Source organism: Bombus pascuorum, chromosome 4 (assembly GCF_905332965.1).
Source record: "Bombus pascuorum chromosome 4, iyBomPasc1.1, whole genome shotgun sequence".
Lineage (NCBI taxonomy): Eukaryota > Metazoa > Arthropoda > Insecta > Hymenoptera > Apidae > Bombus > Bombus pascuorum.
Genome location: NC_083491.1, coordinates 12,571,391 through 12,590,695, shown reverse-complemented (window position 1 = coordinate 12,590,695; position 19,305 = coordinate 12,571,391). Strand labels below are relative to the sequence as shown.

The window sequence follows — 19,305 nt, the reverse complement described above, 5'->3', positions numbered from 1 at the left end:
AGAAGGTGGATCAAACAGCACGAGAAATATCGATTGACGATTGAACGATCGATCAACAAGCGTATCTGTGAATTTCAGACGATAAATAGATTCCTTGACACGTTTAAACTAATATTCCATTGTAGTCTAAAAATCTTTCGCAATCATGTTCTGTACTGATATTTTTCTTCGGTGTTATTACGGACGTTTTACAAGCTTTCGAAATTTCGGAAAACTTTTAACATTCTCAATGTTTCTTAGAATAGGGAAATAGCTTTTCCTACGTAAATGCGGACAAATTATTAACCTGTTGAGCGTTTCTTAGAACAGGAACGTTACCTTAATTAGTTATAGAGTTATGATAAATATATGGATTACGGTTTTTTATTCATTTCTAAGAAATCGGAAGGCTCGTGACAAAAATGCATCTTTCTTATCTTTTACTTTTTCCTACGAACCTAAAAGAATAGTCTAGTATCTTTAATTTCTATTCAATTTACACATTCGAATTTTTTCTTTATCAGAATATTCGTCGTGTTACACGATTGCTGTACATGTATTCGTAATTGTATTATATAAGAATCAGGTTTAATTAAATCATAGAATTATGGAATCCTGATAAAGAGTGGTCTTGCAGATCGTTTAATTTTCTCTCGACTATAACTAAACTGCATACATATCCATAATTTAGTGGCTTCATAACATTGTATGTGTATATGCAAGTATGTATAAGTCGTACCGCGAACAATTATAATGACTTGCAACACGTGTGAGGTCATTCATGATCATGTGAGGCTAGGTTTCTTCCGAAGTGACAAATTAGTCGGTTCTAGGATAGGTATGACTAAGCATAGCCGAGATACACATTACAGAATAAGCTAGGTCTAGATTATATCCGACAGGTGCACATTGTATCTACGTATAATCAATAGAAATAAGGCAACTGCAGTCTATCAGCGAAGCAACGCAATAAAATTACGAAAATTTTGATAAAGCGTGTTTTATTGTATAGAAAATAAAATCAGATATGGATCTATGCCGAAATACAACATTCGTCTTTCGTATCATTTTGTTAATTATAAACGTCGTTGCTTAATTATTTTTAAATTATAAAAATTCTCAAGAATCGATAGCTGTAAATACGTCGTAAAATATGAATTTACCGACGTCCGATTTAAATTGAAAGGAAGGCAGGATAATTGGTTTCCTCGAATTAAATTATAAAATACTTAGATAGTTGGAAACGTTTCAAAATTTACTAAATGGTTGATCTAAATTCAACGTAAACACTATCCTTGAATTGATCTTTTAAATTGTATATTTAATTTGTTTATCCGTAATTCAAAATGAAATGAAATCAATTTCTTGATACAGATTCTTCTTTGATACAGATGTCGGTTAATTCCGTGAGAAAACCAGATATTACCGGATTTTATATAACAAGCTTAATTATATCTTATACTACTATTACAATTTTTTTCAATCGTCGATTCTTCAAGATATCGAGTTTTAGTCAACATGGTTTAAAAATAATTTAACGAAGATACAACTGAACTTTAAATGAATTCAAAATTTCTAAGGCATACATTACACGTATGCAGTTTTCTTTGTATATAAATACACATATGTATACTTTTTATAGAATTTGCAAACAAATGTTAGGAATTTAATGCAATCGATAATTTTTAAAGTGTATATTATATATTCTGTGTATATAATATATGTGTACGTGTGTTTCTTTATAGAATTTTCAAACAAAAGCTATAAATTCCAACGAGACAGGTATATACAATCGTATTTAGGAGAATAAAGATCACTGTTTAAGGTGATCGTAAGGTGGGAGTATGGAACTTCCTAATTCCATATATTACACAGAATAACGTGTCGGCTAGAGGTAAATCGACCTTGATTCGAAGTAGTAACTTGGACGATATAGCAAGATGGAAGTGTGATATCCATTCTAGTAGATACCAAGTATATTTCTTATGTAATATAAATGAAATTTATAATAGAATAAATTGAACTCGCTCGTCAAACTTTACTCACCGGTGTCATTATCGTGCCCTTGAATTCCATCTCCCACATCCTCGGTGGCCGTGGAAAGAGCTGAAACCAAGACAAACAAGATCGTTCTGCACTCTCGTCTTTATTTAACGTTTCTCAAACGCAATTATTAATGCACACCGCGTTATAAACATACGCGCCCTAGAAAGTGATCGCGGCCTTCCATGCTACACGGATAAATGTTCTCTTTGAAATTGTTAGTTATTCGCGGAATAGGTACGCTATCATTCGTAAAAAAAAAAGAAAAGTACGCTATCATTGATAACAAGGTGCATTCCTTGCTTATCTATGTATGTAGAAATTGAAACTTGAAAGCTTGAAAGAACATTCCATGGTCAATGATAAAAAATAATGGAAATTTGTTTTGTTAAAGAAATTCATATATTTTTAGGCCCTCGTATTAATCACGCATATATTTGGCTAAATCTTTAAAAATAAAGTTTACGATATGTTCTTTTAATACATAATTCATGTATATACATTCATCCGTAAGGAAATTTCTAATGCATATGAGTTACGTAAAAGTCAGGCTGATCGAGTTTATTTTAAGTTAATTTTATCGAGGTTAATCGTTCGATTTTTCGAGAATTGAATATCAATCTTTAATATGTGTGTATTCTTTGATAAAATTCTTAGAAAATAGAGTTAATCGACTTGGCCTCTGAATGGCTCAAAAACATATTTCTGTCGCAAATATCCGCAAATATCGAACTGATGTAACGCTAAATTTCATATACAGTCCCGTCCATAAATCATCGGATACTTGTTTATTTTAGAAAAAATTATCGTTTGAACATTGATACGACTTTTTGCATTCATATATTACCGTTTACCCATAAGTCGCTCGGTTGGATTAAAATATGCATAATTTTATACCATGAGATAATCTACATTATGAAACGAAGTTAGCATTTATGTCAAATGTTGAAATTACGCAATGTTAAGAGTGTGTGTAATACATTAGTTTTACTCAAAGCAAGTAGTCGATTTACCTTGTATTCAAGCGACCAGTGACTTGTGAACGGCAGTGTATATTTTTACACATAATACTGATTAATTGTACAGTAGAAAGTATGCTGCTTATCTATACGCACACGTATATACACACCGGTAAGCAACAGCTAAGTGACATTACAGAAAGCAATAATACTGATACAACATACGTTTTCGACGTAGGTAAATTTTAAAGGAACTATCAAAATAATAAAGATAAGCAATTTATCAAATATAGAAATAGTGGGAAGAGAAGATTAAACTATTTTGAATTACAAGTATTTACGTAGTCTGAACACTTTTCCAAATAGAATCTCAGTTTAAAAATCATCGAATAATATATTATTAAAATTAATATTTTCTGTTAGTATGTTTTACTTGTTTTTCGACTTTACGGCTCGGAAATGAGACTTGCCTTACATATTTCTAACTTTTACTCATTTTCGTACTTTACTTGGAACGCTCATTACGTACAAGACACACACCAAAGACCCACACCTATCTCAAACACACATATGTCATCTTATTTCTAATACGACCACTTGGACGATATTTTCTGTTGGCAGTTAGAATATATGCAGTCAGATATTTTCTAAACGTTGCTTGTCGTATGATTTCTAAGTAATTATCAAAGACAGATAATAGAAAATTTATTATTTGTCATTGTTTCGTTGTTAATTGACTGTTCGTCATAATCTGATGCAACATTAGTATGGCAGATATCAGAGAAAGATGTAATCAGTTTAGTCCAGAACAAATTCTGACAGAAATATGAAATACAACTGGTTTCTCCGCTGAAACTTTTTAGTAAATATGAATAAATACAAATGCAGATTAAAGCTCAATAATACATACTTCATTTGCTGCGTAATTTTAAATCTTTTAAGTTCTTAAATCATATTATTGCGTTATTTCGTAAAAGCTTGAGGCTCCGATTTAATCAAAATCAGCGAGTTTAGTACTTTTTTTTTCATTTTAATGATAAGAATGCCTCAAAAGCCTTGTCTCCAATCTATTTCGAATGATTCGACATATGCTGAATGAACGATATATGATTTGATTTCAATTGACTTTAGAAACTCTAACACGAATATAGATCATGTATGGCTATCGCTATAGCTATTCTACAAGTTAATGGAAAAAAACAAAGGATTGACGTAAATCAACGAAACTACAATTTACTTGGATAGTCTTACACAACAATTTATTATATAACTAGTAGTATCAGTGGAATGACAAGCAACAAATAGTAAAATATTTAAATTTTTAATATTATACGTCATATAGGATAATCGGACGTTTTGTGATTTATAGAATTTACTTTAAAGTAGTTTTATTAATTAATTTATTATACAATTTGATTTGTTGCCTATGTTGTATTAACAGTTTTATTATCATATTCGTTCCAGTTGTATAGGAGAATTTATTGATATTGTTAATTTGTAATTTGTAACCTGTACAATTTCCCTAATAATATTGGAAATAGCATCCGCGTTTTCGGAAGATTTCAAAGAAATTTCCGACTATTAACTTCAACTTGTCAATGTGATTCTCAATCTGTCACGGTTCATATACAAAACAAATCTTCCTGTTGCTATTTAAAAGTTTTACGCATTTGAACGAGGATAAACGATTAATTTGCATTGCACGGAATGAAGCGTGATCAATTTCTTTTTTCCGCCAAAAAAGCCTTCAACGCGATCAATGACACGTGAACGTGCAACATTAAAATCCTGCTAGTACAACAGACCGGAAAAAAGATACAAGAACGTCGACCGCACACTAAGAAGTTACGCTAATTCTCATTCAACGAGAATAAACTTCATAACAAGCTCACTTTCAGGAAGTTAACAGTACCGGAAAATAAATCTATAGCTATGCAAGGTCGGCAATTGGTGTCTTAATATCTCTCATTTTATTACTCTATTATACCAGCTGCACGAATCTTTTCCTACTAATAAAATGGATTATATCGTACCGTAGCATTGAAAGGATGTACAATTCAAAACCATTAGCCCTTTTTAAAAGATAAAAAGAATTATTTTTGAACGCAGGAACAGATTATTTTATTAATCTACGTAATACAACATAGAACACATTCTTTCTTTAAATAAAAATATACAAAGTAACCAGATAGGTTTTTAGAATTATTTTTGTCATACTACTTTCTATCACGCACATTGGCAATTTGAAAATGTTTTGTCATATCTAGAAAAATTATGCATTCAAAGAATAATTACAAGTTTCTGTCAGAAAGAGAATAATATTCGCAAAATAGTACCAAATATCACTTTTTATCTTTTCTCTGTATAATTTCAAAAGACTTTAAAGAAACCATTTTTCGAGTCGCTTCTTTCTTTTTTGTAATAAAGGGATATTAGAAAAGTGACACAAAAAACAAATTTCTGAGGAAATCAATTTGATACAGAAAGTTTGCAGTAGAAGATTATTAATTAACACTATTCTTCAATCATTTGATAATGAAAATATTATTTCTACAATTTGCATTGTTACTATGCAGTATATTACTACATTATGTATACGTAATATGATAACCGATTAAATTATCATACATTGTAGTAACAGCAAATAATTGTTACCATCACTTTTAAAGGCAAGTTCATTGAATATGCAAATCAATAGCAACTAACAATGAAAAGTTCTTAACATCCCCGTGCATTTAACAAAGTCCAAACAAAGCGACAAATTAATATTATAGATATACTATAATGCCTTATCAATTATCCAAATTTTTGACGTTATTTACATCATTGAATTGTTCAATTTAAAATCACCAAATGAAACGAAAACCAATGAGAACCACGTGGCTCAACCGGAATTCAAAGATTATTACTCAAGGACAATTATAATTGTAGGTTACTATGTTTACGTTACGACGATTACTGCGTGTTACTTCAACCTTTATATTATATCAACAAATTCCAAAATAACTAGCCGACTCACACGAATCATCGTAAACGCTCCGATCAACTAGCAATGAAAATATTTTGTTCACACTAAACAGTATCTTTCGTGACGTTAACGCTACGTTTTCTTTTGCATTATTATCCAATAACGATATCCGTTGGATCGTAATTACCACCAAATAGATAGATTATAAATATTAATTAATCTCTGTTTGGCAAACGATCATAAAAATCATGAGTGATATTAATTACGTAAAGTTGAAGGAACATAACATTTGGAATGTATAAATACTTTTTTATGGTTCAACGTCCAAGTTTTGCTATCTCTGATCAATTCCTGAATTTTTTTATTCGATATAACTATACTCAAGTAAATAAATTATAATACGAGTATATACAATATTTATTTGCGATTCTAATCGTATAATATAATATATATTTATATGTGTATATAATATTATACAATTAGAATATTAATAGAATGTTAATATAATCCTTTACTTTGCACAATGAATAATTTAACTAAGGGATAGGATTAACTAAGTTGGTCGAACGACCGATTTACCTACATTTATTTACACGAATTAATTATACAAAATTTTTTAAGCGGAACACTTATTGAATGTTACATTGATACTGTTATTACGATCGAGGAAGACGATTAAATTCTTCAATTGAGAGTTGGATAATGTATTCGTAATAAAATTACGATTTAAGCCATAAACGCGAATATCAAGTTCACGTGTTTGTAATGCAACTATAAATACTCTATCCGCCCAATAAATCTTTATCTTAAATTGATTTTTATTCAAATTCCGAACAGAAAAAGCAGAGAATCTCAAAGCAGAGAATTAGAAAAAATTAATAAGAAATATTGTAATTGGCCTTTAACGAGAAGTATAACCTTGGATACTTGGCAAGCAATTGTGATACTTGAGCGAGTAGCGTACCGTGCATGAAAATGAGCGAACGCATCATCAATTTTACGTCACATAATCTCAATGAAAGATTGCTACACTGCAGTATGTATCTCGTGTTTTCGAGCAAACTCCGATTCTTCTAACTACCTGTGGCTTCTTACTTTTCGACGAGGCGAAAAAAGAAGCGTGGCTGTTATCTAAAAACGTAATACCTTTATTTGCACCATTTACGTCGGAGATTAAGAGAGAAGGAGACGCGAAACGTAAAATTCACGAGGCACGTCGGTACTGTAAGATCATTTTATCGCTTCTCGTAATAAATTTTTCAAACGTGCATGCAGCCTCGCTTGTCATATGAAAGGAGAGGGCAAATATCGGCAGAGAATATTTTTGTATCTCGTTTGTACGAATCATACGGCTTAACATTACGATATAAATGAAACGATAATCGTGAAACGTACAATACCTTGCGAAAGTATTCCAACGTTTGCAGGAACCTTTTGTAGATGTATTTTATGTATGTTATACGAAACATTTTGAAATTAAATCGACACTAATAAGCGCCGATAAGTAGACTGCGGAATTTTATGTATTTATGGAAAATTCTAAAGTTCAAACATACATAGAATTATACACACAATATGCAAAAATATATAGAGTATCCAAAGCAAAATACCTATTATGATATTTAGTAAGTAAAATAATTCTCTACCTAGTTTATTTTATTCATAAAAATATGAGTTTGTATAAAATATACGCGGTCTAGTATAATGAGACACGACTATCGCGATTCTATTGGTAAAGTTTGAAACAAATCTGAAAGTCGATATAGAAGCTACAAGATATTTAATTAATTAAATAAAATTAACATATTTAAATTAAAATATTTAAAGTTAGTTATTTATTATGTTAATAAGTCTTACAATCAAACGGGACAATCCTTAAGACTCATTATTAGTTTAATATGATTATTCACACTATATACTAATCTTTTACTAATTATATGTTTACAATAAATATCTTGTAATCTCTATATACATTCGTAGACTGCCTTCGGATTTTATCAACACGATCATAATAACCGTGTCACGTTACAACGACAACGAAATTTCAAACTGTTTTATATAAAACATACGATATATGTATAAAGGTTGTACATGGTAAGTGTTAATGTATTTTGGCGAACCATTGTACGAGCATAAAAAACGAACGTGCCGTCAGGTATATTCTTGCAGGAGACTGTCCGCAGGCTTGTTCTTGAACCTCGAATGACAACAGTTTTCAATTGAATGATCGCGTTGATACTTTATTACGCGCGTACAACGATGACTTTATTGCAGCGTTCAATATAGCGATCCCCATGTTCAACCTATATTTTCTCTGTTCACTCGTCTATTAAGCGGGATAACTAGTTTTGCCGATTATAATTTAACTCGTAATGGGGGAACGTTCGAAGAGGAAGAGCATAACAAAGTCATTTAATCCGGCTGATTATGTATCAACGATGTGTGAAAGGAGAAAAGTGTCGTTTTTATCATTGTCCGCGAGTATTCGCAGCGACTTTTTATGCGAAACTTGCGCGTTCCAACGAACATAACGCGTACAGGAGAATATAAATATTTCGAAGGACGGAAGAAGCAAAAGTATCGAAAGAAATTTGACAAAATCTATAATGTACATAATCATCGTATACGAGACAAAAGAAAAACAATGTAATGACGTAGTTATAGCCATACAGAAGTAGAAACAGAAACGAACGTCTCGTTCCATTGCACGGAGTGGATCGTGCGTTGGGCACCTGAAAGGTCAGCCACGAGTTACACAAAAGATGGGCAAACGAGAAAGCACTTTCTTTACCACATGCGATCCACGTAGGCCGTGCAGCATGCTGGACATGAAATGTTGGTTGTACGTACCGACTTCGGCATGTTGTACGGAGAATTCCAACATAGTAGGCTGAAATCGGCAGAATTGACCTGGGCTATCGTTTGTCGGCGCAAGGATAGGGTAAGACCGCACGGCAAGGACACATAGATGCACCAAAACAACGACCTTTATATACGTATATATCCGATATATATATGTATACACTCGATAGGAACAATGCGATACTTTGAAATGCACTCAAGCTGTCAACCGTGTGTGTAGGAAGAAGATGGCGACGGGCTAATCAAGCGTTAGATCCTGAAACATACTTAGAATCCGACAAGTTTTCATCGATGCGACAAGTCAGTCAGTCTCCCCGCGGTCTCTCGGTTAGCTTCGAATTTCATACAGCATCGACACCAATATCTCTTCTATCCTTTAGAACGATAGAAAACTTCACGGACACGCATTAACCACATAGGCAGGCACACACGAGATCGCGCGCGCGCACTCCTCTCCCGATCAGCTATGTGTTGTATATAGGTATCTCTTTCTCTCTTTCTCTGCACTAGCACGCGACCACGCGCGGTATTTACGCGTTAAAAGTAACGGGCAAGGTGATCGTGGATAGAGTCTCTCTCGTTCGTCCGAAAACAGAATCAAAGAAGAGGAAGCAAGACGGAGAGACTTTTCACCTTCGACGGACTTCACTGGACTGACTTGAACCAAGAACGCTCCCGTTCCCGTTCCCGTTCCCGTTCCCTCGCCAATGATTTTCTCCCTCTTCTTTCTTATATCTCCTCGCCTCTCCTCCTCCACTTTACAGACCCTCCTCTTCTTCTCTTCTCTGTACGTTCTGTTGTCCCTCCCCTTCCCTACTTTTCTCTTTTCTCATTTACACCGTAGCGTGTTTTCCTTTCCCGAGGGAACCGATCAACGCACCTGTTGTCGCCGCACTGATCGAACCACGGCTGTCGAACCATGCTGAATGATACAGCTCCGAGAAGCTTGTACGCCAACCTCTCACTTAGCCTTATATAGAGTGTCTGTCACGCGTTAAGAACGCTCCGTGTTTTCGATTAGATTCTTATCGGTCGAAATGCAGTAGCACAATGGGACGGTACGGAGTTTTATCGTTGGCTACAAGGAAATTGTAACCAAGTTGTCTCTCTTCGTTTCGTCGCATCTTATCGAAGCTTCTCTTTCGTTTGCTGATTCGCTCAAAAATTTAGAAAGCAGACCAACAAGCTTCTCTAGAAAGTACATACGTGTATGTTCGCGTGTACATTCTCACCGACAGGTGCACGTAGTTGGATATTCAAAACTTATTTATCTGTAAATCGCGCTAAATAGGATGTTCTCTGCCGAAGACAAAAAACATCGCGGTTCTTTGCTTTTCTGAACTTTACCGTTCTATTTTTTTCTCTTTGTCTTTTTTTATTTTGTTCGAGTTGCCGAGCAGAAGCGAATAAATCGAATATTTCCGCTGGAGTGTAGTTTTGCTAATCGAATCTAAGGCACCGGCGAGTGAAAGCACTCGCAAGTTTCGATTTACGAACACGCTGCGGTATATTAGAAAGAAAAAAGGAAGAACGGAAAATAGTAATATCTACAAATAATATAGTAGTATAGTAACTAAAATAGAGATTTGTTTGACCTATCAAAAATTATAACGTGTAATTCTGCTTTAGACGTTTTATATCGCGTATATACGCATTTTGTTACCTTTAAATTTTCAGTAAATACGCGAAATCCAAAACAGGCAAAGAAGAAATCGAACGACAATGTTTCATCTGATTTTTAATATTTTAGATAGTTGTCTATCTATGATGTTTGTCTATTTAATGTCTTACTATGCGCATATTTTATTGGGAACTTGAGAAATTACAATTAACAGCGATACAGATTAAAGTGATTGCAAAACACGGAACGTCTGTGCTGTTTGCGCTGGAAAGAATCTATCGATGACCGTTAACCTCGATGGTTTCCGGACTACTGACAACACTCGGACGTCATGTCCATGCGTTTAGTTACCGAAAGATAAAAACACCGTTACATTCTTATACAAATAAAGCTTATTCATAGTTAATTTCTTATTTTGGAAAATTTCGTTCGAAAGTCAACACATAAACTGTGTAAAGTAAGAGAAAAAAGGGGATTTAAGTCGTTTTGCTGTTATCGATCATTATTTGACGAGTCAAATAAATCAAAATGTCCGAGTAATCTGTTCCATTTAATCACTTCCTTTAGTCTTGATTAAGCTTTACTTTAAATTCGTCACTCGTGTGGAAAATTCCATTTTTGTGGAAAAAGATCAAAAGCTAAAAAAAATTCTATTTATCTGTACTTTCTCTGTTCATAATATTAATATATTGTTTATCGTAGGATCGTTTTTGTAAGATCGGTTTGTTTTCTAAGTGTCATAATTTACTTTAGATATCCAAAAAAAGCCAGGTTATTGCCTATGTACATACGAAGAAATCTTTTAAAAAATATTTGTCTTGATAAACACAATAAAGACGATAAGCAGTTTTGTTGATAAAATATTTTTTAATCTGTATATGTATGAAAAAGAAACAGTCTTCGAGATATCACAATATTTACAAGAAATTTCTTAATTTTGCTTGTGATTATAACAAAAATCGTTCTCGCGAATGGAAAATGAAACTATGCAAAAATTTTAAGAGAAACTGAAAGAAAATTTGCGAGCATACTTTTCCTCTCCGCTTTATAAATTTTAGGTCGATATAGATAAAATGACGCAAAACGACATGTATTTCGACAAAAAAAAAATTAAATAACGATAATTTTTTAAATAACCTAATGATCATAAAGTATAAATTATTAAACGTGAAGACATTTATGTACGTGTATTATGCGTAGAATAAATGAGAACAAAATTTTCACTTAGGACACTTTATTGATAAAATCTTCACATTTTCAAGTACGACAAAGAATTTCAAACAGTTTGTTCTTATACAATCGAAGTAAGAGTCTCAATCAAGAAATAAGAATTTCAATCAGGCTTTTATAAAGTCAAGAAATGAATCACGGATTATATATGATGAATCGAGATGTGCATACAAAAGTCAGTTAATTCGGCAGATTACTTTATTCTTAAAATACCATCTTAACATATTATCAAAATGAATATTGCTGCTCAACAAATTGCAATTAAATCAAACTTTATCTTTATACTTAATCTTTATCGATAATCTTTCTACCTGCTAACTTTCATGATTTTATTCGATCATATAAACAATCTTCTTTGATTGGCTATTATTATTATCATTACACGTTTATGACATTCATTGTTATATTCTACGCGCAGTTACTGCGTATATTTGGAATTCAAAGAATCATAGTTACGGTGGGTTAAGTGGGTAAAGTAAAGTTTTGCATAGATTCCAACTATCTGGTTTTGTAAAAAATAATTCTAAATTCTCATGGACACGAATAAAATCGTGAAATATATCGATTAATTAATTTAATATTTTCAGACTGCACAGATTAGTTTAAAGTGGCAAATTGTTAAATCGATTTCGAGGAAATATATTTCGCGATAATAGAATTACTTGACAGCTTTTACTACTCGCTAAATTTGCTTAACTTAATCTATTAGAACAAATTAGCGTTAACTGCCAACACGTCCAAGGTCAGTATGGTCAATCAATCCACTTTTCCCCTCTAAAGCTTTAAATCAACGTAGGCGAGTTACATACATACCAAGAGCAATTCAAGTCAGTAAAATTGTACCATCCTGGGCCTTGCGTGTCTGCTTTTATTATTTTTCATATAAAATTTCAGAATTATTGAAGTAGTTTATAATGTATGTAATGTAATGTAAGTTAAGCAATGTAGAAAAAACTTTCGCCACGATCGAGTTTAACCGATACATTTCAAAATCATTCGTCGTGACTGTAGAAAATTTGTATTGTTCATTGCAACCATACAATATGTTGGCAATATGTGATTAAAAAAAAATAACAATATTTTTTTTAAATATTTTAAGTTATTATAATAAAGTAGTAGTTTGAGGGAGGAAATTATAAAAAATAGTTCTCATTGATAATAGAATTCTCGTATGCGAACTAGTGCAAAGAATTTTTCCCTTGTATGCTGTTTTCTATATAAATTTGTTTGATATATACTGAACAAATTAGAAAATGTTATTTTGGTAAAGATCGCAGTTCGAATGATATATTGGATACACAACGTATTGACTTCAGTTGGAACAACGTGCTAAAATATTTTGTTAGATGAGGAAAAAGAAGAAGCAGAACAGAAATAAATCCTGGTAATTAGATACATTAGACAGTTTTTTTCGTGTTCTATAATTTTTTTATCACCAAGGAAATTTATTATCGTAGGTTAACGTTATTATCTTTGTTCGTTAATGTGATGAACGGTGCAGATTGAAAAATATCTCAATATTCTGAAAGTCAAGAGTTCTGTAAACAACCGATTCGTTTATCAAGTTATAATGATCTATAAAATCAAAGCGAACAATTGTTTAATTTATCAAAATGTAATCTACTATGAATAGCTATCAGTACACGATATGTATAAGAAAAAGAATACCATTGCAATACAATAATTGTATCTAATCATGTTTGACAATTAAACATATTTTTCTAACTTAGTAATGAACAAGATAATTTCTATGCACATACGTTGTAATCGTATTGAATCTTCATTAGTACAATTGTAAAATACAAAACAAACAATTTCTTTCTGTACAATTAGATAGTAGAACGTATCTGTAACTAGATAAATTACGTTCTTTAAAATCGATGTAAACGATTACTAGCTGTGTTATAGTTTGCCAGGATTTTTAAACTATATATTTAATTATATTTCAGTCGTGACTTATTTCTATGTACCCATTTTATATATATTTTTATATACATTTTTATATACAATATTTTATATACATTACTTAAAGTATATCATAAAATTAATTCGTATAACGTAAGTATAAAATAAATTGTGAGAAAAAGTAAGGATATTGTGTGTAACAATACATATCACAGGTTTTCCTTACATTTGTAGTCTTAACAGTCTTGGAATTTTCTCATTAGATTCATTCCTAAATAACTGAACCATTGAGTCAGATTAAATGTTCTCCATCCAAGAGCAATTTATTGATAAACTCTTCGGAATTGTGTAAATAGTGGTAAACATACATAGTCACCGTTAAGGATTATCAAAGCGAGAGACCTTCGCGGGAGGTAGAAACGTCAATATTTTTAACGAGGACGCAAAATAACTCATTAATCATTGCGATAGAAATCTGGTAAACAGTTTAATTCTAGAATCTGCTTTCAACGTCGTTTCATTCCATTTATTTTTATTCGTTTTTATTGTTCATTTTTCCATATGTAATCGATGCTTAGAATAATTCTACTTCTAGAAACGATCTACGATCTTTTAAATCGTGGTATTTATTCGAACAAATGTTTGAAATAGCTGTATACTAAAACCATCGTCAGAACGACGAAGCTACTACTCTATTTTACGGTGGAATTTTTTACATGATACGATAACGTGTAATTTTCATTGCAACGCTAAACATACCAAAGCTTGTTCTATACAAGAGATCGATAGACATTTTTTCGTGTATTTCAAATCCCGTATAAAATCTGTAAAAAGGAAATCATTTTGACGAGTTTGGTAGTTCTGGTGTTAAAGAATTAACATTGTGTAAGTTGTGCTGTAACTTGTATGTGCCTAGAATCGCTAAATTTTTGCTATATAAATTGTATGTTGTAATCAGAATAAAATACGAAAGCCTAGGAATATTAATTTACGACGTAAAACAGGTTAACAATAAATTTCCATCGCAGAGTTCATGTATTTCTCTGCAGTGCTGTTGCCGCAAGTCATGTTACGTTCGATTACGAAAAAATATTATGGAAATGTAGAACACCTTTCGATCTATGACAATGCATTTTTTTCAAGTTTCAAGAACTGGATCTGGATAAAACGTGCGTTATTAATTTAGATGGTAGCAATAACTTGCGTCAGTTTCTGTGATGGATGATTATCTGTATCTCGAAGGAGATTGGTCTCGCTTAGTTCAAACCTACACTACATAATTCTCCTACTTACTTGTTTTACACATTATGGAAGAATTGCGAGCATGACGTCGGTGACGCTGCGCATTTGGTTTGCATTTAAGTTTACATTTGAATTAAGAAGCTTTTAAAAGAAGACGCATATATTTACACTTTATTACAACATGTATTCTGCAATAAAAATCTATTTATCTAAATCCATGGACAAACAAATATATACGGTGTTCATATACGCTGCCGGCCCATTTATCTAAATCCATCAGGAGGAAAAACAATTGCTACAATACAAGTTCAGTGATTTCCATCACTGAATAACTTTGAATTAATCGGCGGGAGTTCATTTAAGCAAAAAGACCACCAAATTTCGAAATTAAAATTTCTTTGGAGATAGAAATTATGAAAGGGATAATTAGAGAAAGAAAACAGAAAGGCACAAGTAAAGACCAAGTTGTCCAGAACAGAAAGAGTTTAATCGAATTACATAGCTTAATGTTTAAGACTAATAATTTAAGTTTAATCTAACAATTTATGTTTAAACCTTATGGCTTAATTTTTTATAGAATTTAAAGAGTTATTTTTGTCTTGTTGTACATAAAGATAAAGATAAAAATGTTTGTGTTTATGTATATATAAAGTTTTCAAATGAAAGTCAAGGCTTACATGCTGTGAACTTTAGTTTATATCAAAATTTCGTTTCAATAAATAAAATTCGAATAAATAGAGTGTTTCACGGTAGTGTAACAGGAGTTCACTGATTCTCGTCTAAGATAACTCGTTCCGATAGTAGAAGTTCACATTCAGATAATTCAAATCAATCAACAGAAGATCGATTGGCCAAGATTTCCTTCCAATATAATGTATAAATGAGTTTCTATCGTATCCACAGGATGTGTCGAATCCAATATCTAAATTATATCAGCCGAAGATAAAAAAAATGCGACTAAGTGAATTTTATATGATTTTAAGACTTACATCTGGTGATAATAAGGAAAATTTCATAACAAGGTCATCTTAAAGATTATTCCAAGGTTATCTACACTTTTTTACATATCAACGTCTGTTGTATTATAATGCGATGCTTTATAATGCGTGCTGCTAAGTCGATAGGAAGACCAGTTCAATGACATGATATAGATCCTCTTAATTACTCTTTCACATCTTCAATAATAGAAAACAATCTAGATGTTCAATTTGAATACGATATCATGTATATGACACAGATACTAGTTATCTTTCTATGTTAAATAATTATTTGTTATTTGTAAAGATATTGTCCGAATTTCAAGCAATTTTATTTTTTTATTAAGTTGTTGAACAATATCCACTTTTTATCTCCAATAAATATTTAATCTTATCTATTATTGTCAAACAGAAACTCGTTGAAACACAGACATTCCAAACTGATCACTTTAATCGTCTATAATGACTTTGTGAGTAGTTGATCTATAGTAAACAAAATATTACAAAATAAAAGTACATTTCCTCTGGTTTTCTCCATATATAATATCTTAGAGAAAATAGGTTACTTCGGTTTAAAAATTGTAAGATTATTGCTTTTACGATATTGAAGAATCAGATCAGTAGGTTGATAATAGTTATCAAGGCGTATCACCGATAATAGATTTAATAGAACTGGGCTATGAAACATTTCTTTTGGTTTAAATTTTCTTATTTTCAAGTGTATCCGCCGATTTTCTTTGTAACGCAAGAAATAAAAGTACGTATAAGCGTACTTTGTGCTTTCGAGCAATGTATATCTAATAGATAGTAAAAGTATGAAATACGCATATGAGTAGCAATCGAGTAAAAAAAGTGAAACAGAAATTTTTTCCTACGGGACGTGGTTAATAAATTTATCTATATTTTATTTAAACTCCAGGTCAAATATATTTCTTATTCTTTACGTTTCTCTTAATATCTGACGCAAACTCGTAATTCATTGTGTAATTCGATGGAAGAATACAAGCTTTATTGCGATGTGCACGATAAAAGTTAAAAATTCAAAAGCTTAAAGATTTGAAAATTTAGAAGCTTGAAAGTTTGATCTAATAATTTGGAAGTTTGAGTATTCAAAAAACATTAAAATTAAAAGACGTACGAATCTATCGTAATGCGTTCCATAATAGTTAAGACAAAATTTTATTAAACCAAAACGCAACTATTATTTTGCTGGCGAGCTAGAAATTCTAACGTGTAGGACAACAGAAAATATGTTTCTTACAAAAGATAAATAATTAAACAAATAGTTGGCATAATACGGAAAGTATAGATTTTCGTAATTTCATTCTTCCTTACAAAATTCTTTCGTCCCAATTAATAATAGATACTACTATAAAATGGATGTTTAACGATGCCAGTTTTAATGTCAGTATGATGATCAAGCGAATAACTCAAATGACTGATAACAAAAGTAAAAAAACTCTGATAAGTTATCTGAGTTATTAATTTAAAATAAAGATTGAACAGATATCGATTTTAATCATAGATCTTATGTACATACTATGCAATGTACATAATATACACATGGAATGTTATGCATTAATCATGTATCGAGTAAACAGCAAGGGAAAATAATAAGATGTATCAAACATATGTTATGAATATACATTATGTTTCACATGACTGGGCAAGGCAATAGTTTTGACACAGTTGGATAGGATAAACAAAAGTGTCGTAAGACAGAATTAAATTAGTCTTGCGTAGTATATCCATGTTATGTTTGAATTTTTTCCAAAAATGGAAACTTCTCATAAATTCCAAAATTAATTGTACTGCACGACCGGTTTTATAGGAAATTAAAGTTGTAAATTGAAAGATCGTCGTATCATGTACCTGATATATGAACCACTTAGAAGACACACATTGATCAACCTCAAGGTTAAGAAATAGAAAAAGGTGAGGATTATTTTTCAAAATTTATCTTGTTTATTATGATTTGTGCGACCTCTTTGGGATAAATGAACTTGTGGAAGTAAGTCATTTATTTTTTGACAATTGGACATTAATCATGTACGTACATCGGTAATGAAATCGGGGAAACAAAACATGGATTTGACCAGTTTGGTCTCTGAGAAAATCATACACGTATATTCCTAATTTATCAATTTAGATTTAACAATCCAATTCAGTCAAATTCTCCTATTTCTCCTTTCTCCTATTCGAAATGAATTTTATTAAAATATATGTAGAAATAAAAGAAATAAGAGCTTATTGACATAAAAACATGTTAATAAATATTAGCCATATAAACAATAAGATACAGGTGTAGCAATGAGTTAAATTTATGTTCATTTAAAATTTATGGAGGTAATATAAATCGTTATCTTCTCGATGACATTAAAATTAAGCCGAATGATCTGATCTTCGTCTTAAAAGTATTTCGAAATTATATAAATAAGCCTTTACAGTCACCTCATAAACCTATGACTATCTTTTATTCTTTCTGGTAAATATCATAGTAATAGAATTAACTTATTTAGAATTTTCATCACATTTATCTCTTTCTACATTTCGAAATCCTATATAATTATCAATTAACTCAGCAGTTAGTATTGTAGCTATATAACAGATATTAATACAAGTACTTTGTATTTTGATAGGTTGTCTATTTAATTAGTATTTCTAAACATTTTCAATTTCAGTTATAAAATATGCATACCAATAAATAGTAATTTAAACGTCTTACACAAGATTAATGACTGTGTAATTATTCTTTATTGTTCATCTACATCAAAAACTATACTTCATAAAACCTAATTATTTTCCACGGTTATCTTATCTCGCCGAAATCCTCAGTAGATTATACACGAACATTCTACATGTATCTAATCATTCTGCTATGTATCTAAAGCTGTAAGATTATCGGATTGTATTGCTCAATTTATATTGCCTGGCATAGAGTCGCATTAACATGTAAATTACTCTGTTGAGTCAGTGAAAAGTCTCCCAATGTCATTTGGTAAGATAAATACCCAACTCTTGAAAAACGATCTTAACATTTTTAGAAAAGATGCAAATACTCAATAGTGATTTTACCAAAAGTATCAAATCGAATGCAAACGATATCGGTACTAAAGACTGTTACAAAACTATTATTATATTCCTAAATAAAGATATTCTTTCTCTAAGGTATACAATGATTTTTCTGAGTGACTATATCTATTAGGGTCTCGGAAAGCAAAGAGAATGGTGATTTAAATACCATTGTTTTTATAATAGACATAGTACTATGAATGGTTTCATTTATTTTCAAAGTTACAAGATTATTAAGTCTTCTTGCGTGGATTTGTATGAAACAATTCTAGCATGTTGAATATCTCACAAAAAAAACTCTTCTGTAAATTTGCAAATAATACTTCTTCCGTATTTTGATATGGAATTTCTGAATCAGCGACATTAGAATTGACGAATAATTAAAAATTGTAATTTTATCTTCGAACTTCGTTTTGTACTGAATTGAAGATTCATCTATCAAATTTA

The 19,305-nt window shown here is 31.3% G+C and overlaps 1 protein-coding gene across 5 annotated transcripts in view; it reads right to left on the bottom strand.

Annotated features, from left to right (window-relative positions):
• LOC132905900 (uncharacterized) overlaps positions 1 to 19,305 on the bottom strand; it is a 66,385-nt gene that overhangs the window by 37,122 nt on the left and 9,958 nt on the right. For 2 of the 5 annotated variants that reach the window (XM_060957637.1, XM_060957638.1), the window contains exon 2: positions 2,026 to 2,085. The exons of 1 other annotated variant lie outside the window; for it this stretch is intronic. In XM_060957637.1, the coding sequence (XP_060813620.1) occupies positions 2,026 to 2,085 (60 nt within the window). Of the gene's footprint in view, positions 1 to 2,025; positions 2,086 to 8,799; positions 9,814 to 19,305 lie in introns of those variants that run through there. 2 more of the 5 variants (XM_060957639.1, XM_060957640.1) reach the window with 2 other exon arrangements.